Here is a 25,880-nt window from a genome sequence, read left to right as displayed (position 1 = left end):
TGTGTGTGTGTGTGTGTGTGTGTGTGTGTGTGTGTGTGTGTGTGCGTGTGTCTAAAGTAGTAACAGATCCTGATACCAGAATTGAAACTACTTTAAAATTAACAATGACTCTATTTGGTCAGGTCTCCATTTGAGCCAAATGGAAACAGATGTGGAATTCAGCCTTGATTAATGTTGTTGACACAATTTACACCTGACATTAAAATGTTTCTAATCTCTTTATAGTACCCAGATTATATTTTAACCTGATGACATTACACCTGGTTCGAACATGTGTACCAGTGTCCACATGGCTTTCCTCCTTGGACAAGTATAAGAAATGATAGAAATCATATTCTAGAAGGAGATGGTAGCCGTTGAAGCTGTTTTCCTGGTTTTCTCATCTTCACTCCATCCATGAGTGTCTTGAATAACGTGGCGACTGCTTATTGTGTTTGCTGGCCAATTAATGACTGCTATCTGCCTAGCCTAACCCTTGGGTGCAATTACACCAATAGGCTGCTTCATGTGGGGGTGATTATAACACTGACGGCCAGCCAGGGTATTTCTGTGTGTGAGTTTGCGTGTTCCCCCTGTGTCTCTGTAGGTTTTCCTCAAGTCATCCCACAGTCCAAGCACATGCAGCTCAGGATAATTGGAGACTCTACATTTTTCCACTGGTCAAGAAAGCCACTAACCTCCAATAACATCTGCAGTGTTAATGCTGCAATTTAGCGTGGGAGTGTGCTTGTGACGTCAAACTTGACGCAGCTGGAAATGAGTAAATTTACTTTTCACCCACGTTTAAAAAAACATATGCATACCTTCTAATTTTGGTGTAAAAAAGGTATATAATGGCCCTGTAATACACTGGCTACCTGTTCAGAGTATTGCCCGCCTCTTGCACAATGCCGGCTGGGATTGGCTCCAGCCCCCCACCACAAATGTCAAATGATAGCAGATAATGGGCGGATGGGCTGTCATGTGGTCAAGATCCAGGCTGGTGTGAATGGGGTAATTAACTTGATTCTACCTGTGCTTTTCCCTGATAGACTGACCAGTTGAGCTGACCGGTCAAATAAATAAGAATGAAAAAAAATATATACAATTACAATCATTACTAAATATGATGATGAAAATATCAGTCATGTAGCGTGTATATTTACACACTACACTTTAGTATATATATGCAGTGTAGGCCCTGGGGTGGTTTATAAAACACCAAATTAGAAGGATGTGCTTTGTTTCTTCTTCTATAGATCAGAGGAGGATTTGCAAGTAGAGATTGTATTTTTCAACCTATTTTTATTTATTTATTTCCCTCCTTCTTGGATATATTTAATTTCTAAAAAACTCCTTGGTACTGTAACTTAAAATTCACTGACAGACCAAATAACACCCACTTTAATACATAACGTATCTTTTTCATTATAAATACATGAAGTAGTGTGAGTGGGCTCCTCTTCGCCAAATATAGGTTATCACAACACTCAGGCTCTCCTCGCCTCTCCCCGGATCGTACCATCGCAGGGATGGACGGCAACTTGTGTGAGGAAGAGCCGGAGAAGAATCCTTCATCCGTGACCCACATCATGGCGATGTACGCGGCTCTGTGAGCAGGAGCCCCGCCGTGTTCTCGGCTTCGCTCCCCCCGCTCCGCGCTCACCGTGCGGCGGACGCTTCGCGCGGCGCGCCTCGCCTCCCATCGTCCGCGGATCCGCTTCACCTCCTCTCCTCTCTCCATCCTTCCTCCAGGAAAAAAAGGAGAAGGGGAAGAAGAAGCGGCGCACACCGAGAGCGGGGGCCACAGGACCGGGGAAAGTAAGTGGCTGGAGACGGGAGGTTGGTGGGGATGTGCGGCTCTGCGGTTTACACGACGTTCAGTTAAAAAGTGGAGCTAGTACTCGAGCTAGCTGCATCTCGTTACTCGTTACCTGAGGCTACATAGTAATGGAAAGTAAATGTGTTCTACTCCAACTTCAGCTCGTTGTGGAGACACAGTTAAGCTAGTGTTGAGGCAATGTTAATGTAGGCTACTAGTAAAAGTGTTTTTGTTATTGCTAACTGTGGTCTTCATTGAAACACTAAGCCTTCACAAGATTATACAATGTAAACTATGCTTTTTAAATTTGCCCTTGTATGACAATTAACTGCCTTGAAGTGTCCATTGGATATGTAATATTAACACCACTATAGATGAATGTTGAATGGTTCTTCCCATTCTGAAGATGACCGTGTAAGAATGGTGATAGGTACTAAATCCAAAATATTAGCAATAGAGTCTGACAGATATGGATTTTTGGGTCAATACTAATATTATGGAGTAAAACCTTTCATAACCACATAACCACAAAACACTGTTTCCCTCAACAATCTGTGTAAGTTTCGACAGACTCTGTCCTAACCCTCAACATAGACGGGGGAAACTACCAAAAGAAACCCCATTTAATATGGGAAAAACACTGAAACCTCAGGGGGAGTCACAAGTGAGGGATCCCTGTCCCAGGACGTGTCTAACATAAATAGTGTATCACTGTTTATCAAACCCTATCAACAAAGACATGTAATTGATGTTTGATATTTTAAAATGTATGATCAATAACTAGAAATAAAAAAACACAAATAGAACCACATATAGAAATGTTAACGTAAATGCACATCTTTTCTGCATTGGTTAATCTGTGGTATAAACAGTCTTCATATTGACAAACTAACAAACCCCAATATAATGTCTGCTAAAGGCTTCTATAGGCAGAGTGTTACTGTCACACCCTAATAAATTGGTCAGCCTCTAATTAACAATGTGATATAAACATGCTGTTTTTAGCTAAAACTGCACGTCCGCATTGATATAAATGGAGTTGGCAAAATATTAGGAACATTTGTCAAGATGAAACTACACATTTTAACAGCACCACGAGTTAAATAACACATTATAATATTCCTGTAGGCAGGATTAATTGCAGGTCTAGTAATAGATTACTTTAAACTTTGACTTCCTCAGAAAGCTCCTGTTTTAATATTTGTGGATTGTTTATATCATTTGTCATTGTTGAAAAGGTTTTTAAAATCCTTCCCTAGCCCATGGCATGGTGATTGATGATGATGGATCTATTGTTACAGTCCCCATGACATTAATGACAGTGAATATAAAGACCATCCAGGCCTTATCTGAAAGGTCACTTACTTTGTATGCACCAGTCTGTCTTCACTCTATCTCGGTTCAGGCCGGGCACAGATGTACAGGAGCAAGAATGACATTTCTTTCTCTTGGCTTCTCCCTGGGGGAGATTGTCACTTTCTTCTATATTCACTCTTTCCTCAAAAGTTTGAAAACTCTCAACTTACAATGTCATAGCAATGTAAGTGCTTCAGTGGTCCACATCAGTTAAACTGGGAAAGAAACATTGACGACCAACTTTACTCACTGTACAAACTGTTGTTTGAGTGTAACAATTGTGCCAATGATATTTGTTAGAGCGAGCTAACATTTTGCATTGAATTTTTACATCTCAATTAAATGCAGTTTTATATTTTAAAGCTGAATGAATGAATTTTGGCCACTAGTAGGCAATGTGTCAGTCACTAACAGTTAGTGGACAGTTGGCTACTTGTTGACAAACAGCATCATTAGCATTTAGAGTCATGTTTGTGACCACCAGATGAATATAAGTTAAATATTTGTGCTCCTGGGGTCGCTGACTTCTCAGGGAAGGAAAAACATTGACTAGGTGTTTGACATTATTAATTTAGCTTGTTGCTGTTGTTCAGTGCTGTGTAGTAGCACATTGGATTTATCCGTTTTTGATGAGTTTTTTACAGAAAGCCATTGCTGAAAACCAATATGTGTGTCAGTACAATACCTTAGTTCATGTACCATTCCAAATATATACCTCTCATATTTGACTGAAAAATATTCACACTTTTTGTCCTCGTTGTTTAGACACCAGCAGCTGTAGATGCCATACAGACAAAATGAAATAGTCCTAAACTGGCAAAACTGTGATTGAAAAAAGAACTGGTTCTTAAGAATAAGTAAATAATATAAAATCCGAGGAAACATTTGATGGCAGCTTTACTTGACAGGTTTTGACATACAGTGCTGTGGACACATTTTGTTCTGTTTCAAAAGACCTGGGGTAAAATTACAGACCATCAATATGAGCTAAAACAAGCTAAAGTACGTTCTAGAGTTGCAGAACTGCAGGATATAGTTTTAGTGTTGTCTTCTTTGACTTCATAGGTAACTGAAGCACAGAGAAATCATCCAGGGTCTCTTGCCTGAGACTCCAGCCTGAAGGTACAGTGGGGTCATTAATTTTCCTCTAGATGGAGAGCCTCACTTCCTCACCTCCTCTCCCCATGCCATCCTTCCCACTCGCCCCGGCTCATCTCTACTTCCTGCCCTCAACCGTTCTTGTAAGCATTGATTATTTTCTTCCACACACTCATAAATACCAATTAAAGTCACATGCTATACATAGTGTGCAGTGGTTATGTAAAATCGATGTGGTTCGATGCCGGCCCTAGTGTAACACCAGCCCGCTCATTTGCTCGGAAGGCACACCGAAGATGGAGCTCCTTCCTGTCAAAGTAAGGAGGAAGTTTAAATCTGATGTGCGTATCTGTCAGTCAGCTGCTGGGGTGACGGCCCATCTCCCTCTGACAAGGCGACTGACATTTTAAGATTTTAAAATGACAGCAATGTTCCAAAGTAACCGTTTGATTGACAACTGGTGGCAGATGCGTTGTATTGTTTCATACCACAGGACGGTGGATTACATACATTTCTTGTATGTTAAATAAGGAGCACTGTTTGCATAGTGTCTTCTTTATGGCAGTTGTAGCAAAATAGCAGCTTTATGGCCTACAATGAAAATATACTGAATAAGTAATGTGGGAAAAAAAGTAGGCTACATTGAAATTTTGAACATATTCTAATCCCTGTTATGGCAGTTTTCTGGAAGCTGGTGAAAGGAGAACTCAGGCAGCAAATGCTGTCTTATGCAGAAGATTTTAATGTAGACTTGATGCATCAAGGAGACCAGAAGGTGAAACAATGTACAAACGCTAACAGAGGAACGTGAGCAATTGTCACCCCCGAGTCTGAAGATGTCTCCCACAGCATCCCCATATAACTTCCTCTACTTGCCTCACCCATTCTAACAGCACATCCAGGAATAACTAGAATTGCTGTCACTCTCCATGTTACATGTAGGTGTTCGCATCCTATTGGATAGTTAAGTCTAAATATGCATTCCTAAATCACATTGTCCTTATGTCTTGCCACTGGTGAAATACGCAAAAGAGTTGAAGTTGGTGCCTCTCTTTCTGGAGCATCTGAATTAGATATGAAAGTCCCTCAACGTAGACATTACGATGTACTGTTGGTTGGTCCTTTATCTATAACCTGACCTTGGTACTGCTTAGAGAGAGAATGAAGTATGTGTGGAATTACACAGGCACTATTCTCCTGTACACATATAATGTAATGTACAATATACATAATATATAGTGGCATATACAGTAATGTGTGAGGATGGGCAAAAATTCCTCAATAATCCCTATTGCTTGAGCCTGCTTCACCATAAGAAGTTTGCTTCTCACAAACACCAACACATAGAAGTAGAACTAGGGTTGTGTGCCGTCATCCTACACAGTAGGTTTCTACCGAACCCAATCACAGTGCAGATTTCGCTGCCTGACTTCTATACTGAAATAGTTGCCCCAACATAAACATCGCTACATGTGCCTAGTTAACATTATATTTAACTCTGGATGCAACACACTGTCTGCATAACTCTGGCATCCCCTAATGTTAGCCCACAGTTAGCTAGTAGCTACCTCAAACTCGAGTCACCACAACAACACAACACCTAAAGCTAAACAGTCGAAAGTGGTGCTCTTTCATCTGAAAGGATTCTAAGACGGGGACGTGCAGCAAATGCAAATGAGCGTTAACAGAGAGCTGGGAGCAGATAGTTGGGAAGTAACAACTTGTAGAGTTGTTGGTGGTATGTACCTGTGCAATCAGCTAGTAAAATGAGAGAAGAAGAGAGGAAGGGGATACATTTGAAAGCAGAGGGATGCTCCGTGTTTGACTGCTTGTGTGACCCCACAACAAGCACATCAGCTGGCAGTGTGATAGTCCCTGGCCCCGGCGATGGGGAGAAAAATCGATGACAAGTTTGGAGCTATTGGAGTATTTTGCTGTATTAAGCACTTAAAGTGTTATTTATGGATTATTGTAGTTGGGTTAGGTTTTATTTATTATGTGATTTTGTTGTGTAAATATGTTGAGAGTTTTACACAGTTATATTTGTATATTAAAGTTAACTATACTTTAAACTGTTAAGAGTTATTATGTCAAATTTCCAATTCCAATTTGCCTTAGCAAAGCCATTCTTATCGTTGACCATCTTTTTGTGCTTATTTAAAGAAAAATTGATCAGTTCTGGCACCATTTAGGCACCGCTACTGTTTTAAAGGTATTGATCGAACAACAACAATGCTTTCCTTTAACCAGGACACTGTGTGTGTGTGTGTTTGTTCGTTCATGAATAAATTATCATTTACATCCCTAGTCTCTCCATGTAGTGCTACACAAATAATATATTCACATAATTTGATCTGTTTTTGCTGAATTTGTTGGTGTAAGCTGCTTTAGCTCTACGCTTGGATGTAATCCTTAAACAAACAGTTTAAAAATCCATCTCATTTTTCAGTGAAGTGAAAGAAATAAACAAACAGAGATGAAGCACCCCCCCGCCAGACCCATAGTGTGACAGAACTCCTGACCCCTGCTTCATAATAAACAGCTCTAAGAGTAAATATTCTCAATATGACAATGATATTCCGTACAGATCTTTGTTAATGCAGTACAGGGGAGACAATAGCATTGAACTCACACCAAACTACTCAAATGAGTGGTAGTAGTAGTCGTAAAGCTATTAAAAAAATGTATCAGAACATATGATACAGATGCTTTATACTATTCTGCTTGTCTATCAGGGACTACTTCTCATATGTGTAAAGAGAGATCAAGTGCAGGGTTTTGAGACTGTGTGGCTAAACATCACTGCGTGACTTATAATTTTTGGGCTGCTCAGCAGGTCCAAAAATAGACCTGGCTAGATCAGCTATAACTAATAACACAAAGAGTAATACACTTTATTCTCATTAGGTCATCCCACTTAGCTCGGAGAGTCAGAGTGTCTTGCTTCAACTTTACACACTGTATGCTAATCTGTTAGCATGCAGTACAAGAGAGAGTGACAAACAGGGACACATAATGTGGGTGTTAATCTTCTTGTTTCCTAACGATAAAACTGTCTTTGTAGCAGACCAGAGCTGAGCAGCCTGGTTCCAGTTTATCTGCTGAACGGATGCATAAAAGCAGCCTGCCTGCTGTGTTTAAGGCCCAGAATACACCTGACTCTACCCCCTGCCGTCTTATGATCTACACACAGATGTATTCTAAGGTTCCCTTTGTCCATAAACACGCCTCCGAACTTTACACTAACTCTCTTAAAAACATGAAGCCCGAGAGGAAAATGCCGCCACTATGCAGAAATGCTCTCACTCTGAAAGTCACTCAGATCTTAAAAGGACAGGAGAACAGGCAGCACACACACACACACACACACACACACACACACACACACACACACACACACACACACACACACACAAAAACATAAAAGCATGGTGCGGTGAGCAAAACCGTTAGGGAGTTAATTCCAATTCTGCTGACAGTAGATAGGTCTTACCATTCTCTCTCTCTATCACATAGTAATTACTTATAAGACCATAGGGATTATGATGTCCCCAACTCCCCTATGTAATAGAGCCTGTGCTCCATATACCCCTTTAGCTTTGCCATGCAGCCTCTATCACCCCCTCATTAAGCTGCCCCTCCCTCTCATTATGCCCTCCATGTAATATCCTCCATCCATTAACTTAGTCCACTTCTCCCACTCCACACCATTGCTCCCTCTTCTTTTTCTGTTTCCCCCACCATCTTTCCTGCCTTTCCCTTACGCTTCTTCCTCCTCTGCTCTTTTCTCCACTCAAGCCTTCACAGCTCTGCCACACCGGATCAGCTCACTCTAATTTGACTCCTACACAGCAGGCAGTGAAAGGGAGCAGAACCACTATGTTGTGAATATATGAGTATTTGAGCTGTAGAGAGGGGGGCTTCAGGGACAGAATACAGTACAGTGGATATTGAATATACATTGTCTTACGCAAGCAGACATGGTCCTAGGCGCAGGCATGTCATGTCCGTGCATACATCAAGCTTCGTTTTCTCAGCTCTGTTAATGTTTGCTTTTTCCCGAGCGCCAGTATCTATTTCCGTCTCGTCTCCATGGCTCCTGGCGCAGCAACATGCAAAATGTAACCACAGCGGCTTCTGATGAGTGTTTCTGTCTTCAACTGCTTCCAAGTCTCTGATGAAAAGTTAAGATGTTTGTGCATCTGTGCATCAAAGAGCTACAGTGTGTAGGGTGGTAAATATGTTTGTGTATGTATATACTGTATATAGTTGTGCTGGTTAAACTTTCACCGAAAAATGGAAATTCACTCATTGTCCACTTACCATTATACCGATGAAGTGGTGAGTGGGTATTGAGTGAATTAAATTTTTCTGTGAACTATCCCTTTAAGTTGGTGATTATCATGAGGCCCCCAATTTGTGAATTGTGTTTTTCTGTTTTTTTTATATACATATACTGCTGGTATTCTGGCACAATCAGATTCTTCAGTTTAACAAATGTCCCTGTATCTGTTTAAATCATTTAAGAAACAAAACACACTCCTGAGCATCTCACAGTCTTCCTCAGTGGACGGATTTTGCTTGGTTGTTTGGTGAGATATCTCACATGTCGTCATGTGACCTAAGTATTTATCTTCTGTTTCTTAACGGGGCCATCCATTGACTTCTGGTCCATGACCCTTGACCCTTTCCCAGTTGATACTGTGAGCTGTTTTGACTCAGCTGATTTCAGTTTCCACTGTTCATTCAGCCCCTAGCACAGGATCCTCGCTGTTTAACCCCATGTAGCATTCCCCGGATCTGATGCATGTGATGCCATGATGTCATACACTTTGCCAGTCTTCCTCTTAATTGGAGGTGGTTTAAGCGTGAACCAGCCTCAAGATCTTAAGTGTTGTGACCTTGATAATTGTTTCTCTGACAGCCCTGCCATGTAAAGACACTTGACTCATTGTTTCTAATGGCCCCCAGTCTCCAGGCCGGATTTTCATGATCCACTTCTTGTTCCCATTGGCCCACACTGGGCCCTTTTTCTGCTGTGTGTTGGAAGGTGGTCCCCTGCTGCAGTTCGCATTCACATTAACACATGGATCTGGGGCAGTTTAACAATCTCCTTCTGTTCAAATAAGGAGATATAAACTCATTTTTCTGCTGACTTATTTTTTGTATTCTCAAGCGCTGCCTCCATCACTGTGGAGGGAACTGAATCAAACACTTTTATGCTGACTATAAACTACAAACTCATTATTGCATTGTATATGAAAGAGTTTTTTTCTTAAAAGTCAGAAAATCACACATTTTAGATAAGATGTTTTCCTACATTCATTCCCAACAGTCTTGATGATATATATTTTGACACAGGTCTAATATTGACAGAGAAAACAGGGCTCAGTTGGAGCCCACATTTAATTGTCTGCACAAAATCCCAATTTCGCTTTTATATCATGCAATATATGATGATTGAGCAAAAAGTTCATCCCAAATGGAAAAAATTTAATAAAAAATAGTGACCAAAGAACACATTTTTCTATATTATTGTTGGGAAACTTTGACATTTTCCTAAACCAAAGTGATTTTCTGTGTTAAGCATCAAATAATTCAATGTTGTACAGTTTTACGAAATTTGTTGTTTGTATTATCATAAGAACAGCAGAAAATCTACAGTATCAGGATAGCATTTCTTAGTAGTTTTACGTAGGTGATTTAACAATAACAGTAAATATCAGAATATAATTTCATCAATGCACTATAACAAAGGTTCAATACATATCAATTGATAATGCATTGAGAAGTTGCTGTATAACATATAATACCTTTTATCTTCACACTAACCTGGCTGGTAATCTCAGTTTGTGGGTATTCCCTGTGTTTCCCAGTTAAAGTTTTTTTTACAGGCTGAGATGGTCATTATGTCCATGTAATGGGCTGATGGAGTGACTTTAAAACCAGAGCAGGAGAATGAATTAGGGGCTCAATGGTTTCCCTTTTGACACCACAGCACTCTTGAGTTGCTACGGTGACAGTGTTCTCACTTTTACAGCATCTGTCAGCGGAGCACAGAGACTCAAAAACATGACACACAAATGCACATGAGGACAGCCGCACAGAGCCAAGGGAAAAAGGGGAAACCGAGTGAGTTGTTTGTCTTTTAAAGGTAGATAAGAGAATCGCCAACTGCTCAACAGCAGCCTGAGCCAACAATCAGCCACAACTGATTTAGTCTCAGCTCTCTCATTACAGGACCTGGACCCTGTGCTGCCAAATTTAGCCTGCTAATTTACTTCATCAGTACAAACAGAGACACAGGAACAGCTGGGCTGGAGCCTTTTGCCATTTCAATCTTGTGGAAAATATGTAAATGACAAAATTCGCAGCGAGGTAGCCAGCAGCAGCAACTGAGCAAAAAGAAGCTCTTGGGCCTCATTAATAACCGTTGCATACGCATCTTTCAGAACCCATTTTGTGTGTACGCCATTTTTCACGCAAACATTGGGATATATGAAATCAATGTTGATGGGAGAATGTGCACACTTGTAAGCAAATCTTAACCCATGTGTACAAACATTTTGGAGATGGGAAAATACCAATGCAGACATGAGGAGGTGATTTGAAGCAGATTATTGATCAACTTCATCATTAACATTCAAACCAACAGCGTTAGTTGTGCTTGCGCGACATAACTGTTCCATAAGAACCTTCAATTGAAAAAGAGTACTTCAAGCAAATTACAGTTAAAACTGCAAATGGGAATAATAGTCACCGATTACAACTGTAGTTTTCATATCATGTGCGTGTGTGTGTAAAATCGCTGCTGTGAAATGACTGTCAGGTGCATAGAGCACACAGAGCGCACTGGAGACCATTCACAAAAATATATAAACTTTGTTCACCTTTAAACTTTAATTTCCAAATGATATCCCAGAATGGAGGTTAGGATCCCACTCATGTGTGAAGTAATAGGTCAGATTGCTGGAAACATAAATACTGTGGTGACACTCGTGTGTAATGCTGCGTGATAGATGCACAAATAGAAGGATTACTAGGAAAGGAGTGGTCAGGGACCACAATGATTTCCTGGCCCATGATGTTGACTGACTCATCAGCAGATATAGACTCTATAGATCTGTGATGTTGGATCTTTGTGCTGAAAAAGTCCAGTTCTCACCCCTCTGGGTTAACTAGCCAACAGGTATGTGATATGAATAACACTGTATAATTTTTACCTTTCTGCTTAAAGCCCCATTTGGGACAAATACAAGTCTGTTAAATTTTATAGATTGGGGATATCGCAGCTGTCTCTGAATTTAATAGTCCTGTTTCGGATGATTAAAATACGTACAGGCGGTTCAAGAATTCCCCTCACAGTCTGTCGATGAGAAGCAATTCTTTTTTTGCCTCCACCTTTAAATCGGACCACTTTTTTATTTCATGTCCTCTCTGTCGTACTCACTCTTGCTCACTTTAACTTCATTAACAGCATCAGCAATACGTACACTTTTAGTATGAATCCTACACATTGTTTTATAAATGAGTCCCTCATTTATGAGAGGGTGACTGCAGTATTGGTGCTCCATGGTTGTGGCTACATTATTAGTCTACATTGTTACTTCTCCCTGCAGAGTCCTTTTGTCTGTTGAGGTTGACTTATTATTGCTAGCACATGCTGTGTTTATGTGTGCACAGTAGAGATACGATTATCAGAAAGAGCAACCATTGGCTCCCTTTGCTCTCAGGAGGCTGAGCGATCTCTCCCTCTGGCCTATTGATCCAGAGGTCAGGTCCGACTCAGGCGAGGGTCTTGGTTGAGCGACTTCCTGCAGCTCACAGCCATTCAGATTTTAGCTTTCTGCCATGGTCTGTTAAAGGCAGCACCATCACCTAATCCTGCATGGAACTTCAGATCAGTCGAAGCTGAGCAGCCAGGTAACCCCAGAGCTTCATCCAATTTTGGAGCCGGATGTCTGGAGCCGCTGTTGGGAACAAGGCAGTGATTCAGTCGGCTGAGAGGAGCTGAGCTGTAGATCTGGCAGCTAAAGAGGCTGAATGTTTTCATGCTGGAATGTCCTGTGTGTTCACACAGAAAAGAAGAGCTCTCATGCCTCGAGCCTTTACAGCTAAGAGGCCGTATAAGTGTCATGTACAGTTTATGTGGAGCTGAAGTAAAGCAGTGAAAGTGAGGGTTGCTGTCCTGCTAATCCACAAGTTCTATCTTTACTTTATCTCCCTCTTTTATATTTGTATATTTGCTTTTATTTTATAGAGACAGTGAAGGCGAGACTGGAAACAGGGTTAGAGAGCAGGGGAATTACTTGCAGTAAATGTGAGCACTGGCTGGGAATGGAAACTGGGACCTGGTACTCAAACCATGTGCACCCACGTGGTTTGCACCCTGTCAAGTTGCCCCACTTTGACTCCATATTTAGTGCTCAACATACTGTCTTGTGGTGTGCTGTTAAACTCACACACAGTGGGAGGTGCATCTTTTTTTTCCTTTGAATTTCATGTTGAATTATAAGCTTCTTTGAGTTTCTTTACTTTCTCTGTGTAACCTGCCTGGTATTTTTCATTGTCTGTTAGTAATGAAAATAAACTGCATAAAATAGTTCATATGTCCAGTAAGATTGCTGGACCACAGCAAAACTGTATGACAATGATCTGTGAGTCTCAGCTGTTGAAGAACGAGCGAGCCATAACTAAAGGAGAAGCACATTCCCTTTTTAGTACGTACAAGCTTTTACCATCAGGCAGACGGCTCAGGGTGCCATCCTTCCGAACCACCAGGACTCGCGGATCATTTGTATTCACGAGTATTGCACCCGTGAACAAACTGTGAAACAAAAAGTGACTGAATCTTGGCATGTGAGGTTGCCACACCTTATAATGTAGAGCACTTTGTATGACAGGTTATGTGTGCTGTCTGTGGTGATGTGTGATGTCCGTGCTGTTGTTGGTGGTGTTAAAGGTATTATTGTTCTCTCTAAGTGTCTGACGACTGCTGTGTAGCTCATGATGAATTTCCGAAAGGACAAATAAATGTATCTATCTATGGTAGCCCTCACTCTCAGCTCTTCTGTTTGTTCCAAAAAGCTAGAAATATACCAGTTTCTGTGCTTCACAGTCTAACCTGACTACACATCTTTGGAATAAAACTTAAAGCTAGGGTTAGTAATCCTGGAAAAGCTAGCAAAAGCTAGCAAGAGCATACATATTACCCACTCCCATCTCTCGTCAAAGCTAACACATGAACACGCACTGCCCAACTGCAAGAAGCTAATTATTCAGTGACTCGCTCGCTAACTTCTGGCTATGATGTCTACTTCAGTCCGATTACAACATGGGTCCTTCGAGGGCTTTTTTTAATAGAGGATTTTGACAAATAAGATAAATGTGTTTCAGAAACAAATTAACAACCCTACTTTTAACACGAAGAAGCATTTAGGGCCTAGCTGTTGTGGTGCAGCAGTTGAATAAAAAAAAAACATTAAGCATGCTGGCTCCATCAAGCTTCTTAAGAGATAGTATTTTGTCATTCGGAGATACGTGTTACTGTATGTAGAGGTTCATCCAGACATACACATATCACAAGAAGAGACAATGCTCACCGGCACGGTGTGATATTTTGCACTTTGTGTGAGAGGGAGTAGAGAGAAAGAACAGTATATTGAAAACCGTTTTCTTGAAGGAACAATAGTGTTTTATGTTCTTCCACAGGCTCTATCAGTGATTGATGTGAAAAATTATTCTGCTGCTGAAGCATTAATAAATGACAATCTTGAGCATGAGGGGAACTACTGCTTTTCACAGTGAATCCTCTATATATCAGACAATTTATAAGTGTTGGATGGGAAGATGTTAAGTTGGGGCCCTTGATTGCTTATATTATATTTGATCATGTCATGTGTGAAGTACATTTTGGAAATGATCTGATATTTATGTTAAGAAAATAATAATTCAGATACAATGGGCGACTGTGGCTGAGGACGGAGAGCGGGTTGTCCATTAAACAGTGGACAGTGACTTAATCATCGGTTGCTCCAGTCTGTGTGCTAAAGTGACCGTGACTTTGGTGCATGTTTAGACTGGAAAACTGCTTTACAAATGTGGTCACTGTAGCTGTTAGCTTAGCAGATGGAAGGGTGTCATGGTGTCGTCTTTTCAGTGTTTAGTTTTCGCCTCTTTATAAGAGTGTTTTCAGTTTATTAGTACCTCCTTGTGTTTCATGTATATCCTTGTGTTTCTGTTTGTATGTGTTGTTGTTTCTGTGTCTCTGGTTTTCCCACTCTGTTTCCTGTTTTATTTTGTAGGCCCTGCTTCTAGTGTGTTTTCTTTCTTCACTTCCTGTCTTTGTGATTGTCTGCACCAGTCCTCATGTGTTCCACCTGTGTTCAATTACCCCTGCCTTCCCTGTGTGTGTATATAAGCCTCTGTGCTTCCCTTTGTCGTCGTTATGTCCTGTCGTAATCTCCTGTGCTTTTTGTATCCCTTGTCTCCTGAGCTCCCGTCCTCTGCATCTCTTGTAAGCTTCCCCCGTGTGCTCTGTGTTTTTCGGTTTTTACCTTTTTGAGATTCCTGCGTTTATTCTTATTTTTCTGTTGGACATTTCCATTAAAAAGACTCTTTTGTTTAAAACTCTGCATCCTGGGTCCATCTGCTTCATCGAACCTGACAAAGGGGGCATTACATTCTGCGAATTGTGCTTCCTCCCTCGTTCCTTCACCTTCTTTGCACTTTAGGGCATTTCAGATTTGTCCTGTGTTGAAAGTGATATGAAAATGATATTCTGCCTGACATAGGGGCTGATGTGGTAGAGCCGTCACCCTCTTACCAGTCTTCCCCATCTCCATGCCGAAGTAGTCCTTGGGCAAGATATTGAACCCCCATAGAAAATGTGCTGCACATAGATGCACTCTATGAATATGAGTTTACAGTACAATAAATTGTACTGTAAAGCACTTTGAGTGGTCATCAAGACTAGAAAGGCGGTAATAAAATACAGACCATATACTTAGTAAGACTGTTGTTGTAACACTGACATAAATGTGACTCTGAGACCAACTTGTTGAATTAAAATCTCTTTTAAATAAAGACATGCATGTCTGATGAGCACATTGGACGTATCCGGCCGATGTTGTTAAGGAGGAATCAACAAGTGAGCTTCTGCTGCAATGTTTGCAGAGAACGACAGTTCGCCATCCAGGGTCACCACCAGGTACCTCTGACTCAGAGTTGGCGCCATCCCGGCATTGCCAGTGGTGATGGACAGGTCTCAGTAAAAGGGACCATTTCCATGAGCAGAAACTCAGTCATGTCAGCTCTACTGTTAAATGTCCCATCAGCAAGCTATTCCAGTGAGCAATCACGCACAATAGCAGGACCTGTTCTATGAGGAATGCAGCCATCATTAATGTCATTAAATCATAAATACACTTGCTGACATGTCAAAATGTCTGCTGTGAAAAAGGTCTGTTTACATTAGCTAACTAAGAAACAGATAGAGCATGTTGTGTTGGTTGAGCTTCTTCTCATATCTATCGAGAAGAGAGGTGAATATGTCAGCAGCTGCTATTTCTATTTAGCGTACAGTTTATGTATTTTCTTTACAGAGAGAAGAAATAAAACATATATTTATTTACATGAAATTGTCCCAGAGTATGTACTCACAAGCCTGAGCTGATAAACCAGAATTGCTGCATATCCACTTTCTTTACTTTGCAAAGAGCTTTTCTCGCTCCTGAAGTTAAATAGATCTGTATCAATAGCAGGCTGTTGCCATGACGTAGCTGGCCTGTGCTGAACTTCACCAGATAAGGATTGTTGGAGCCAAACCAGCAGAGATTGTATCAGACTCAGGGAGGTGGAACTGTTGTGGAAGCTCTGGGGGACGAATTCAGCATTGTTAAAACCAGGCCAGTGTGAAACGCTGTTAATATGATAAAGCCCAGGCTTCTTCTCCTGCATTCTTGCTGCTACACACACACACACACGCCTGTAGATACTAACAGATCTTGGCAACTTTTGTGTTGTTCTGAAGGCAGCCACAGACTGCAGCACAGATGCACTATTTGAATACTGCAGACTAATTAAATACAAGTCAATAAATGATCCCTTACTGAACTGCCAGCACCAGCAGAGAACAAGAGAGAGAGAGAGTACAGGAAGGGTCAGTTGTAGACCAGAATAAAGCACTACCAGCATTTCAACTGACCTCAAAATCATACAAAATAAGTCACAGCACTAAAAACAACCTGGTGTAGGAGGCTATTGAAGTCTTTTCTCAAATCACAAGCCAAGCAAGAAGATGATTAAAGCATAGCTATACATGGAAGTGTTTTTTTTTAAGAATTCAAACCTTATATCAGCTTATAGGCTGCTGTTAAATTTGAAATGTGGTTTATTGTTGAACATCATGTGCGTGATTTTAACTAAGCACATTTTCCACTTTTGTTAGTTAAACAGTAGAAGAAATGGGAGAAATGATCACTGCACCAGTTGCAAGGTTCATGAAGGAACGTAATCCCCCTCTCTCTTTAAATGCCAGGCATGTTTGCACCTTGGTGATTTGCTATGATTATTGGAATCTTTCCGGAAATAAAAGAGACAACTTCTCTTCAGAGGAATAGATCCTCTGTGTGTGAGTTAAGAGTTAATGCACGTTGTGCACCCACCTATGTAGGTTTATATTACCGTCTTCGTACTGCAACTTTAAAATACAAGAGAAATACAGCTCCACTGATTTCAGATCACATTTTTGTAGGTTATTGTAAGTTGCTTAAAAATCATTTTCCTCGGACTCAGAAATGAGTTTGATTAAAATGTGTCTGACCAAACCTCATCTTAAAACCCACACACCCACGGGTGCTCAGATTGGTTCATGTGTATTTCCTCTTTAAACAATGTGTGTGCTGGACTGGAAAAAGACAACTGCATCTGTTTGAATCAAGCAAAGACCTTTCCATCACTGTGCTTCTCGTCTAGTGTAAAATAGGACCCCATGATGTCTATGAGGGCTGTTTACTGGCCTCTAATCTTGTGAAAACAAACTCAACACAAACATGCTTATGCAGATTGGGCACAAGAGTGGTTCCAGTTTGGCACTGGATTTGGCAAAAAAATTGGTTCCTACCCCTTATCACAAACACAAGTGCAAACAGTATGTTTTTGGATATAGATTTTTCCACTTTCTCTTTGTAGACATTTCCTATATAAGTAGTCCACATTTTAAGGTTAAGTCCAGCATTCTTAATACTGTACTTCCACTAAGTTGGGGGGATTTAGAAGAGGTTACATAAAAAGACGAGCTGAAATTAAATCATCAGGGGGTAATATATACTGACTATATTCTATATTCTCTAAAGTTCTGGGTCCTACATTTCTCACAACACCACTCAGTAGGTCTTCCATTAGACATCTTCCGTATGTTAGATATCAATGTCTTTCAAACTCTGCATGCTTAATGCAGGATTTTTGTGAAGTGTAAAACTCAACATCACCAACAGTTTGTCTTCTGGAAACACACCTATGTGCTTTCACCAGTTAATACACTTCTGCAGGATTTGAGGAAACCACAGGCTCGCAACTATGTTTAGTTCATTAGACAAATCATGTTTTTGAATTCCAATATATAGATCTGTCTTCCCAGATTGTTGTGTTTGATCATGTCAGAGTCAAGCAACAATCTGCATCGGCTGCCATGGTAACGACCTAGATGTGTGTGAATATGCTAGCCGGTTGTATCATTTTCCAACACAGAGTAAAACTGTGTCCACTCTGTCTCTCTTTTTGTTGCCAGTCATGTATGGACACCTTTAAAAGAGGTTGAATAGCCTGAATAATGGTTCTTTTATAGCTAACCTATTTGGTTCTGTACTGTGGTTTGCCTGGTTAGTACAGTTTGTGCTGGTGTATTCAATAAAACTCTGGTTCGGACCAAATAACCGAACCAATATCATTTGAGAAAGTGGCTTGCTTGGTACTGGGGTTTGTTTGTGCTGCAAAGACAAAGAGACAATCCATGGTTTATTAGGTTATTAGATTATTTTAGCGTGATTTCAAGCTAATTTGCTTATCTGTTGGCTGTGAACTGTTGAAGAAGCGATCTAATAACTTATGGTAACCATTGAACACGTGAATCCCTCATCAGCCAGAAAATGTGAGCAGTGATAACTGCAGCCTGTTGCAAAATTCAACAACGTATCATTCTCCCTTGGTCCAGACCAAATTAACCCATCTACAGGTGCAGCACCCTGAGACACATCAGCTGCATATTAATGGTATTTAAATTGGTTTTGAATATTTATGCTGTGCTCTTTGTCATACCTGCACTGTGCTCACATCATGTTGTATCATGGGAGCAACCGTGTTAGGACAAAATGTTCTTTTAGTGGAGATGAAAAAACTAGCAGCAGATGGTGAACATCTGAAAAAGGTGATAGTGTATTTAACATGTGGCAGAAAGAATTGTTTCAGCAAAATCTTTTCCACATGGCAGCAATGCCTTCATTCGTGATCAACCATTGTTCAGTATTAGTACTGAGGGAGCTTCCTGTCTGTTCAGACACATGCAGCACTGAAGTTGTTTGCATCAGCTGCTTCATTCAAGCCTCAAAACCACAGGCTAACTCAACAGACCACCACCTGACTAGGAACGTACAATCCTATTTACACAGGTGAACAATGCTGCCATTACAGCTTAACGCTTTAACTCTGCTGGTGATCTCAGACCAACCCATCCCCTCAACCTCCTTTATGTCCAAAGTTTTGTCATCATTGATTAATAAGACTTAATATCCACGTGTGTGTTAAATGAGAAGAGCCAGTAATTAAGTGTTTTTATTCTAATAACATTATCTAACTCATGGTGGGCAGTTTTAAAACAAATGCTAAGAATTGATGCAACAGAAGCAGAAATTCCCTGCACTGCATCACCCACAGTTCTTAACTATTGCCATAAGATTGTAATGGCTAATGGGGCCAAGATCCTCTACATTAAAGCAGAGAGAAGATTTTTTTTGGCCTCAACTGACTCAAGTAATTTGAGACATTCTATCCGAATTCATGCAGTTCCCTCAGGAGCCACAGGAGACTTTATCCAACATTTTTTTCATACTTGCAGAAGTACCCTCAAGACAGATGCCCTTTAACTCTAGAGAGAAGATCACAAAACTGCAGTCGAATTTGTTCAGACGGGCTCCTGATGCTGAACTGTTCCATGAACTCCACTGAGGTTAGTAAATGGGGTGAAATTGAGTGTGAAAAACCCATGGGCAGATTTACCCACAAATTCTTTTAAATTAACTAATTCAATAATGTTTCAGCTAAAGAACGTGTATGTGAAAGTTGCATCTGAAAACAACATCATGAAAAATGAATAATGTGGGACTATGTGTGTTAATTCAATCTGATTCCCTCATGTGAGTCTTTTCTCAATGCTGGATTTCTTCCTTCCAGGTCTGATTAATAAGGGATTAACTCACATAGCAGTGTAGTTGGATCCAGTTTTGTCATCTAAAATATTCCAATTTGTTGTATCAAACGTTATTACTGGCTGGATTTGTGCCTTGGCTTCAGGTTAGCATTTTCAATCTCACTATTTGCATATTCATGCATCTAAGGTCCATGAGCAGGAGAACCAGCAGACTGAGTTCAGATGTTGCTCTTCCACTACAACCTGTTTATCATAAATCATGGTTATTGTCATTCAGAGTCGGATGGAAGCTTTATAAGTAACTAATCAGTGATAAGACATGATATGAAATTAACATTCATTTCATTATGCTTCGTTTAATGAATGAAGCTTTCTGTGGCTTTACATCTAAAGAAGGTCCCTGCACGGAGCGAGCGGAGGGAGACTAACTATGCAACCTAATTAAAAGTTTCAAGTTGGAGGCATGCTGATTGTAAATGACTTTAGATGATGCTGGTGGGCTTACTGTTGATCTCAAGCTGTTCATGCAGTTAATTAAAAAAAAACGATGTGGCGAACCAAATCGGTTACAGATTGCAATTAATGCACTCTGTGAGTCGAGCCGGGAGAGAACTATCCTGCCTCGTTAGCAAGCGCACGCCTGCCGGGGTCAGCCTATCGGAGAGCGACTGCTTTTTTATTTGTTTTTCATCCTTTTTCATAAACCATTATTAACAGCAAACCAAGCGATAAGCAATCGTGCAAAAGAGATAAAAAAACAAAACAAGCTGTGGCTCCTGGGAAAAGCTTAACTGTTGCTTGGCAACCTACCCGCATGCATTCAAATGGGGGAGGTTTGATTTTGAAGGACAGTCCTCTCTTCATCTTCACCCCTTCTGCTTTATTCCTCCGTCTGTGAGACGATCAAAGGCATGACAGGTAGATAAAGCATGGCAGTAAAATGAGGGAGATGGGGAGAGAGGGGGAGGAATTTTGAGGAAAAGGGGAAGGGGTGGAGGTTTGGAAGGTGGTAGTGGGGGGTAAACTGGATGAATAAACTGTGGAGAGACTGTGAATTCACAGCTGTGTAATTTAACAGCAGTCACATTTTCACTTAAATCTTCTCCCATTAACCTCCTGAAAACACACCTGACTGGCAGTAATGACTTCTGTTAGTCCTTCCTGTGTGTCACATGAGATCTAGATTCTGGATTCAGGTGATGCAGTCAGAAATAGGTTTACAGTGCATCGGGGGTCTATTCTGGATGCTTCCTTCCTCATTCCTCGTTGGAAACAGTTCGCTGGTGGGAGAGAAGTGGGTTACATGCAGGAACCAGAAAGCTCATGAGGGATGACTCAGGGGAAAAAAAAGAAAAACAGCAGCAGTGCCTGAACATCACAACAAACAAAGAAAGTTAAAGATGAGACATGCCCGTTCCACCACACTACAGCTACTGCTCATCTGAGGGGAGCGAGGAGGAGGAGGAGGAGGATGTTTAGATTCAGTCACAGTGCACACAGGTAGAGTGATGTTACAAGGAAAGGTGGCTAAACTGTGATCATCACACCGCGAGAAGCGTTCACGAGAAGCATGTTACCTTGTGTCACTGACAATCCAGTCTGTTCACCAAGCAATTAGCATTATTCTCTAAATTAGAGAATTAGAGGTTGCGTAGCTCAAGCTGGATGATTCATTTTAATGAGACACGTGTAAACCTGCCACATTTGTTGAAGACTCTAAATCCAACCAAACAAATTCACTCTCAGTAACATAAGAAGTGAATATTCACATATAATTGGTCGTGCATTGTCATACACATAATATTAGCAGTGTCAGCTAAACTTCCTGTGAGCTGTGCTGGACTTTAACAATAATAAAGGTGGAGATGTTTCATAGATTCCTCAAATCAACTTAGATGTGTTTATAGTCTTCTTTGTTTTCCTACCAATGCAATTTTTTATATGATGAGGGGGTGCGGATGAAGTATTCATTATCATTATCGTATTGTGAAAGTATCAGTATCCATCCATCCATTATCTATAATGCTTATCCTATGAGGTTGACGGAACGGAGCTGGACGTTCGACAAGAGGCAGGGATCACCCTGGACAGGTCACCATTTTATCACAGGGCCAATATACAGAGACAACCATGTACCCTCAAATTAAAACTTAAGTTTAGAGTTTCCAAATAACCTGACCCAAAATATCAGTTTGATAAATAGTCTCATTTCATTCGTTTTTGTAAATTCTTTTATAAGTCGTTATAAGAAGTTTACAGTAAATTTATTGTGTCATTGTATGCTTTATCTTGCTTTATGCTTTATCAATTATATGTGTTTAGATGGATGCAAACACAATCTGCCATTTGGTTTCCAAATTAAGAAAATTTCAGAAAATATTGAAAATGTCCTTTATATTTTCCCCCAAATCAAAAGCGATGCATTTACTTGTATGGTGCAAGAAACAGTCAAAATCTCTGCTTCAAGAAAATTGTAAATGGAATACTACATTTTTCAAACAGTTGCCATTTACGTTAAGTTATTTCTTTCAGTATAATTTTTGCAACATTACAGTTTGTAGTTGTGATGCAGTCATAAGTATTGAAACTGTACTTAAGTACTTGAGTAAATGTAAAAAGTTATTATTTTATAAGTTGCTGCAAACTTCCACCCTTGTAACTCAAGAGAAAATGTACACGCAGCTCTTCTCTGAAACGCTGCTAAGTCATTTCACCTCATATCTTCTCCAGGGCCCAGCTTGAGTGCAGCGAAGTGTCCCCAGGGAAGGAGAGTTCAGCTTGGTCTTTAACTGATCCGACACTCCCTCTGCTTACCTTCCCTTTACCGTTCCAATAAAGAACTTCCTCTTCGCCCTGGGGCCCTGACTCCACATTCTTCCAGTTCTCTCATACCTCCATCTTCTCAGCTCTCCTTGATCAACCCACCTCCAAAACTTCTCGGACTCCAGGCCTCCTCCTCCTCCTCCCTGTTCCCTCCCCTCACCGGTGGGCCTGTCCCGGGGGGGTGCAGAGGCCATGGCGGTGCCCTCAGTCCATGAGTTTCACTGGCAGAACCTGGCACGACTGCCCAGCGGCCGCGTCTACCACACTCTGTCTGAGGTGGGGGGGCAGATGTACATGCTGGGGGGCTGCGACGCTGCGGGGAGGCCATGCCCCGGCCTGGAGCTCTATTCTCCTGAGGTACAGAGCGAATCCATCCTGGACACTGTATCTAATATTACATTTTTAGAAGTGCTGTTAGAAGTCGTTTCAGTGCAACAATGAATTGGTAAAACATTACAGTATAATCATAAACAGTGATTCATATTTTTTCAAAGGTCTATAAGCCAGAACAAAAGACACATTCACATGTATAGTCAAATGTGTTCACGATGGTGATACTTATACATGATGCAAATTTTCCCTATTGAAATGAATGCACTGAAAAGGGGTCATAAAGAACTCTCTGAACAGTAGCCGCATTTGAATTTCCACCTCACCAATGTATCATGGTTTATTTAAGACACTGAAGATACTGTCACATATCCATTTAAATTGGAAATAAACCTGCCTGGTTCATAAATCATAACCTGGCTCTGTAGAGGGGCACCAAATAAAAGAAGGAAAACTACAACCTAAGACAGGTTTTACTCCTACATCATTGAAAACCTCTGAACAACCTTCTGTTCCATCATGTATGTCATCATTATTGAGTGGATCACATGGATGTCTGGGAATATCACCTGTACTTGGTGAAAAGGCTCAACAACATGGTTCTGGTAGTAAAAATCACATACTTTTTCTGAACAGATATTTGATTATCAATCTATTGCAACCATCCAAGTGTAGACTCACAACGTTGCATGCTCCTGTAGAAGCCAAAAGTCTGAATGATATCAACTGACTTTTAATAAAACATGTTTTGTTCACCAAGTCAAAGAGAAATACTAAACTACCCACAATCCTCAGGTGTGATAGCAACATCTCTGATTGGTAGAGCTCACTGTTACCATGGAAATGTTAACTACAACCAACATAATCATGTCGGCTACTATCAGATCTCTAACATGCTGTTGTTTTTTAGAGATTTTTAGGAAAAGAGTCCAAAGGGGTGAAAAACAATACAAGGTTTAATTCAGAAGAAGAAATGGGGTGGAAGGCGTTGGAAAAAGATCATTTGCAATAGATGCATAGTTTCTTCACTCTGAAGATAATTATGTCGACGCCTTTGTACCTTTGCCTTTTTTCTATTTTCCAATATTCTTTTATAAGATAAGATAAGAATTCCTTTATTAGTCCCGCAATGGGGAAATTTGTTGAAGGAATATAAAGAAATATATATATTTTTTTTTTAAATAAAGAAGAATATACTGTTATTAAACCGGTATATACAGTGTAAAGAAATATATTATGTGTCAGAATATCCAAATATGTACAGTGGATTATTGCACAGGACCGTTCATATTGCACAGACAGATGATTATGTTACAGTGAATATTGCACAGTTAAGAGAGTTAAAGTTCATTCCATAATGGTGGTGCATGCAGTTTTACTGGGAGCGGAGCTGGTTGTACAGTCTCACCGCTGCAGGAAGGAACGACCTGCGATACCTCTCCTTCAGACACTTAGGGTGAATCGGTCCGTGAATCAGTTTTGCTCTGAATCAAATGTTTTAAGGTCACGATTCATCTCAAAGCTGGTCAGCCTGTTTCCAGACTAAAACTCTTTTACAAGGATTTTCTGAAACTTGGGAGGTCCTTGTTTCGCTCCATATAACCTAACACATTATTGCTTTTTAGTTATTTTTAACTAAGATGTAACTGAAATATAACCATGATATTTTGACATGTTCTGATCTTCTTTGGGTTTGTATGGAACTGCTTTGCCTGACTGCAGCTCCATGTTCCTGTCTGCAGGGGGACCGCTGGATAAGTTTGCCCCCAATGCCCACCCCTCGTGCTGGGGCAGCTGTGGCAGTCCTTGGAAAGCAGATCCTGGTGGTGGGAGGAGTGGGTGAGGACCAGAGCCCCCTAAAGGTGGTGGAGATGTACAACATAGAGGAGGGGAGGTGGAGGAAGAGGAGCGCTCTGCGGGAGGCCCTCATGGGTGTATCCGTCACCGTAAAGGGTATGGATTATAACATAATAACTGTTCACACTATAAACCTAAACCTAGGAGGGCTACTAAGTTGTGTCCTGATTGTGAGCTAATACTGTACCATAGAGCACAGACCTCTAGTGTGACAGCAGCGTGGTGGTGTTGGCTGTAAAGCAATAATGAGACCAAAAAGGTAGAGTTAATTAAAATGTATGAGCTGTTTGGGGCAAATCTCATATTAATGTATAATGACTGAAAAATATAATTAATAGGCAGCTCCAGAGAGAACCGAGGAAAAACACTTTCTCTTTCAATCAACTTGAAATGAAGCGATCTGTCCACGACCCAGTCATAGTGTCTAATTCCATTAAGTGCCGTATTTAACACATTCTACTTTAATATGCATGAAAAATCAAGCCTAAGCATGAACTTTGTTATTGGTTATGCCGAATATATTTTGTAAAGGCAGCAGGGGATGTGTTGTATTATTCATTGAGACCAAATGAAGGATGAAAACTGTGTGTGGGAGGAAAAATACTGGAACAAAATAAATACTTACTTACTTATAAGCCGTATTTGAAGACACGAACTCCAGAGGATGTCCGCACAATTGGGTGTGTTGCCGACAGGGGCAGGACATAATGTATAAATTCAGCTGTGTTTTTGTTAACAGCACATCGACACAGGCATCACGGTTTTTCACCAGAAGCTCTTTTGACATCTTTGGTTTTGTACGTGTGTGGCACCGCTTTTTCCTCCTAAAATATTTGTACTCTTTTGTTGTTGTTTTTTTTCATTTTTGCATCTCGCATGTCAGAAACATCATCAACACGCTCACTCACGTAGGTTGAATCCTCCAAAGGATCTCAAGCTGCGTTCTCACATTGGCTCATCCTGACATTATCCTGGGGGCTGGCTGGGTGCTGCAGTTGTCAAAGCTGAACAGAATAGTTTGAGTATAGAAAACACATCCATGTTATGATTAGGACACCCAGTTGTCGCTACCACCGATGTACAGCAGAGACACTGGAGGCCGTAGTGTAGAGTAGACGTAGGCAAGTAGCAGCCTCTGGGCTTAAACTGGCCCTGCAGCAACATATTTGGCCCCCGGCAAAGGTTTTCACA

General features: G+C 40.8%; 1 protein-coding gene across 9 annotated transcripts in view; it reads left to right on the top strand.

Annotated features, from left to right (window-relative positions):
• Nucleotides 1-1,451: 1,451 nt before the first annotated feature.
• klhdc8a (kelch domain containing 8A) overlaps nt 1,452-25,880 on the top strand; it is a 44,985-nt gene continuing 20,556 nt past the window's right edge. The window contains exons 1-4 of one of the 9 annotated variants that reach the window (XM_035153261.2): nt 1,452-1,800; nt 4,223-4,279; nt 22,518-22,859; nt 24,575-24,785. In XM_035153261.2, the coding sequence (XP_035009152.1) occupies nt 22,695-22,859; nt 24,575-24,785 (376 nt within the window). In that variant the 5' untranslated portion in view covers nt 1,452-1,800; nt 4,223-4,279; nt 22,518-22,694. Of the gene's footprint in view, nt 1,801-4,222; nt 4,399-19,367; nt 19,479-22,409; nt 22,860-24,574; nt 24,786-25,880 lie in introns of those variants that run through there. The other 8 variants (XM_035153257.2, XM_035153259.2, XM_035153254.2 and 5 more) reach the window with 8 other exon arrangements.

Source organism: Hippoglossus stenolepis, chromosome 3 (genome assembly GCF_022539355.2).
Source record: "Hippoglossus stenolepis isolate QCI-W04-F060 chromosome 3, HSTE1.2, whole genome shotgun sequence".
Lineage (NCBI taxonomy): Eukaryota > Metazoa > Chordata > Actinopteri > Pleuronectiformes > Pleuronectidae > Hippoglossus > Hippoglossus stenolepis.
Note: the sequence above shows the minus strand (reverse complement) of the source record. Positions and strands in the feature narration are given on the sequence as shown.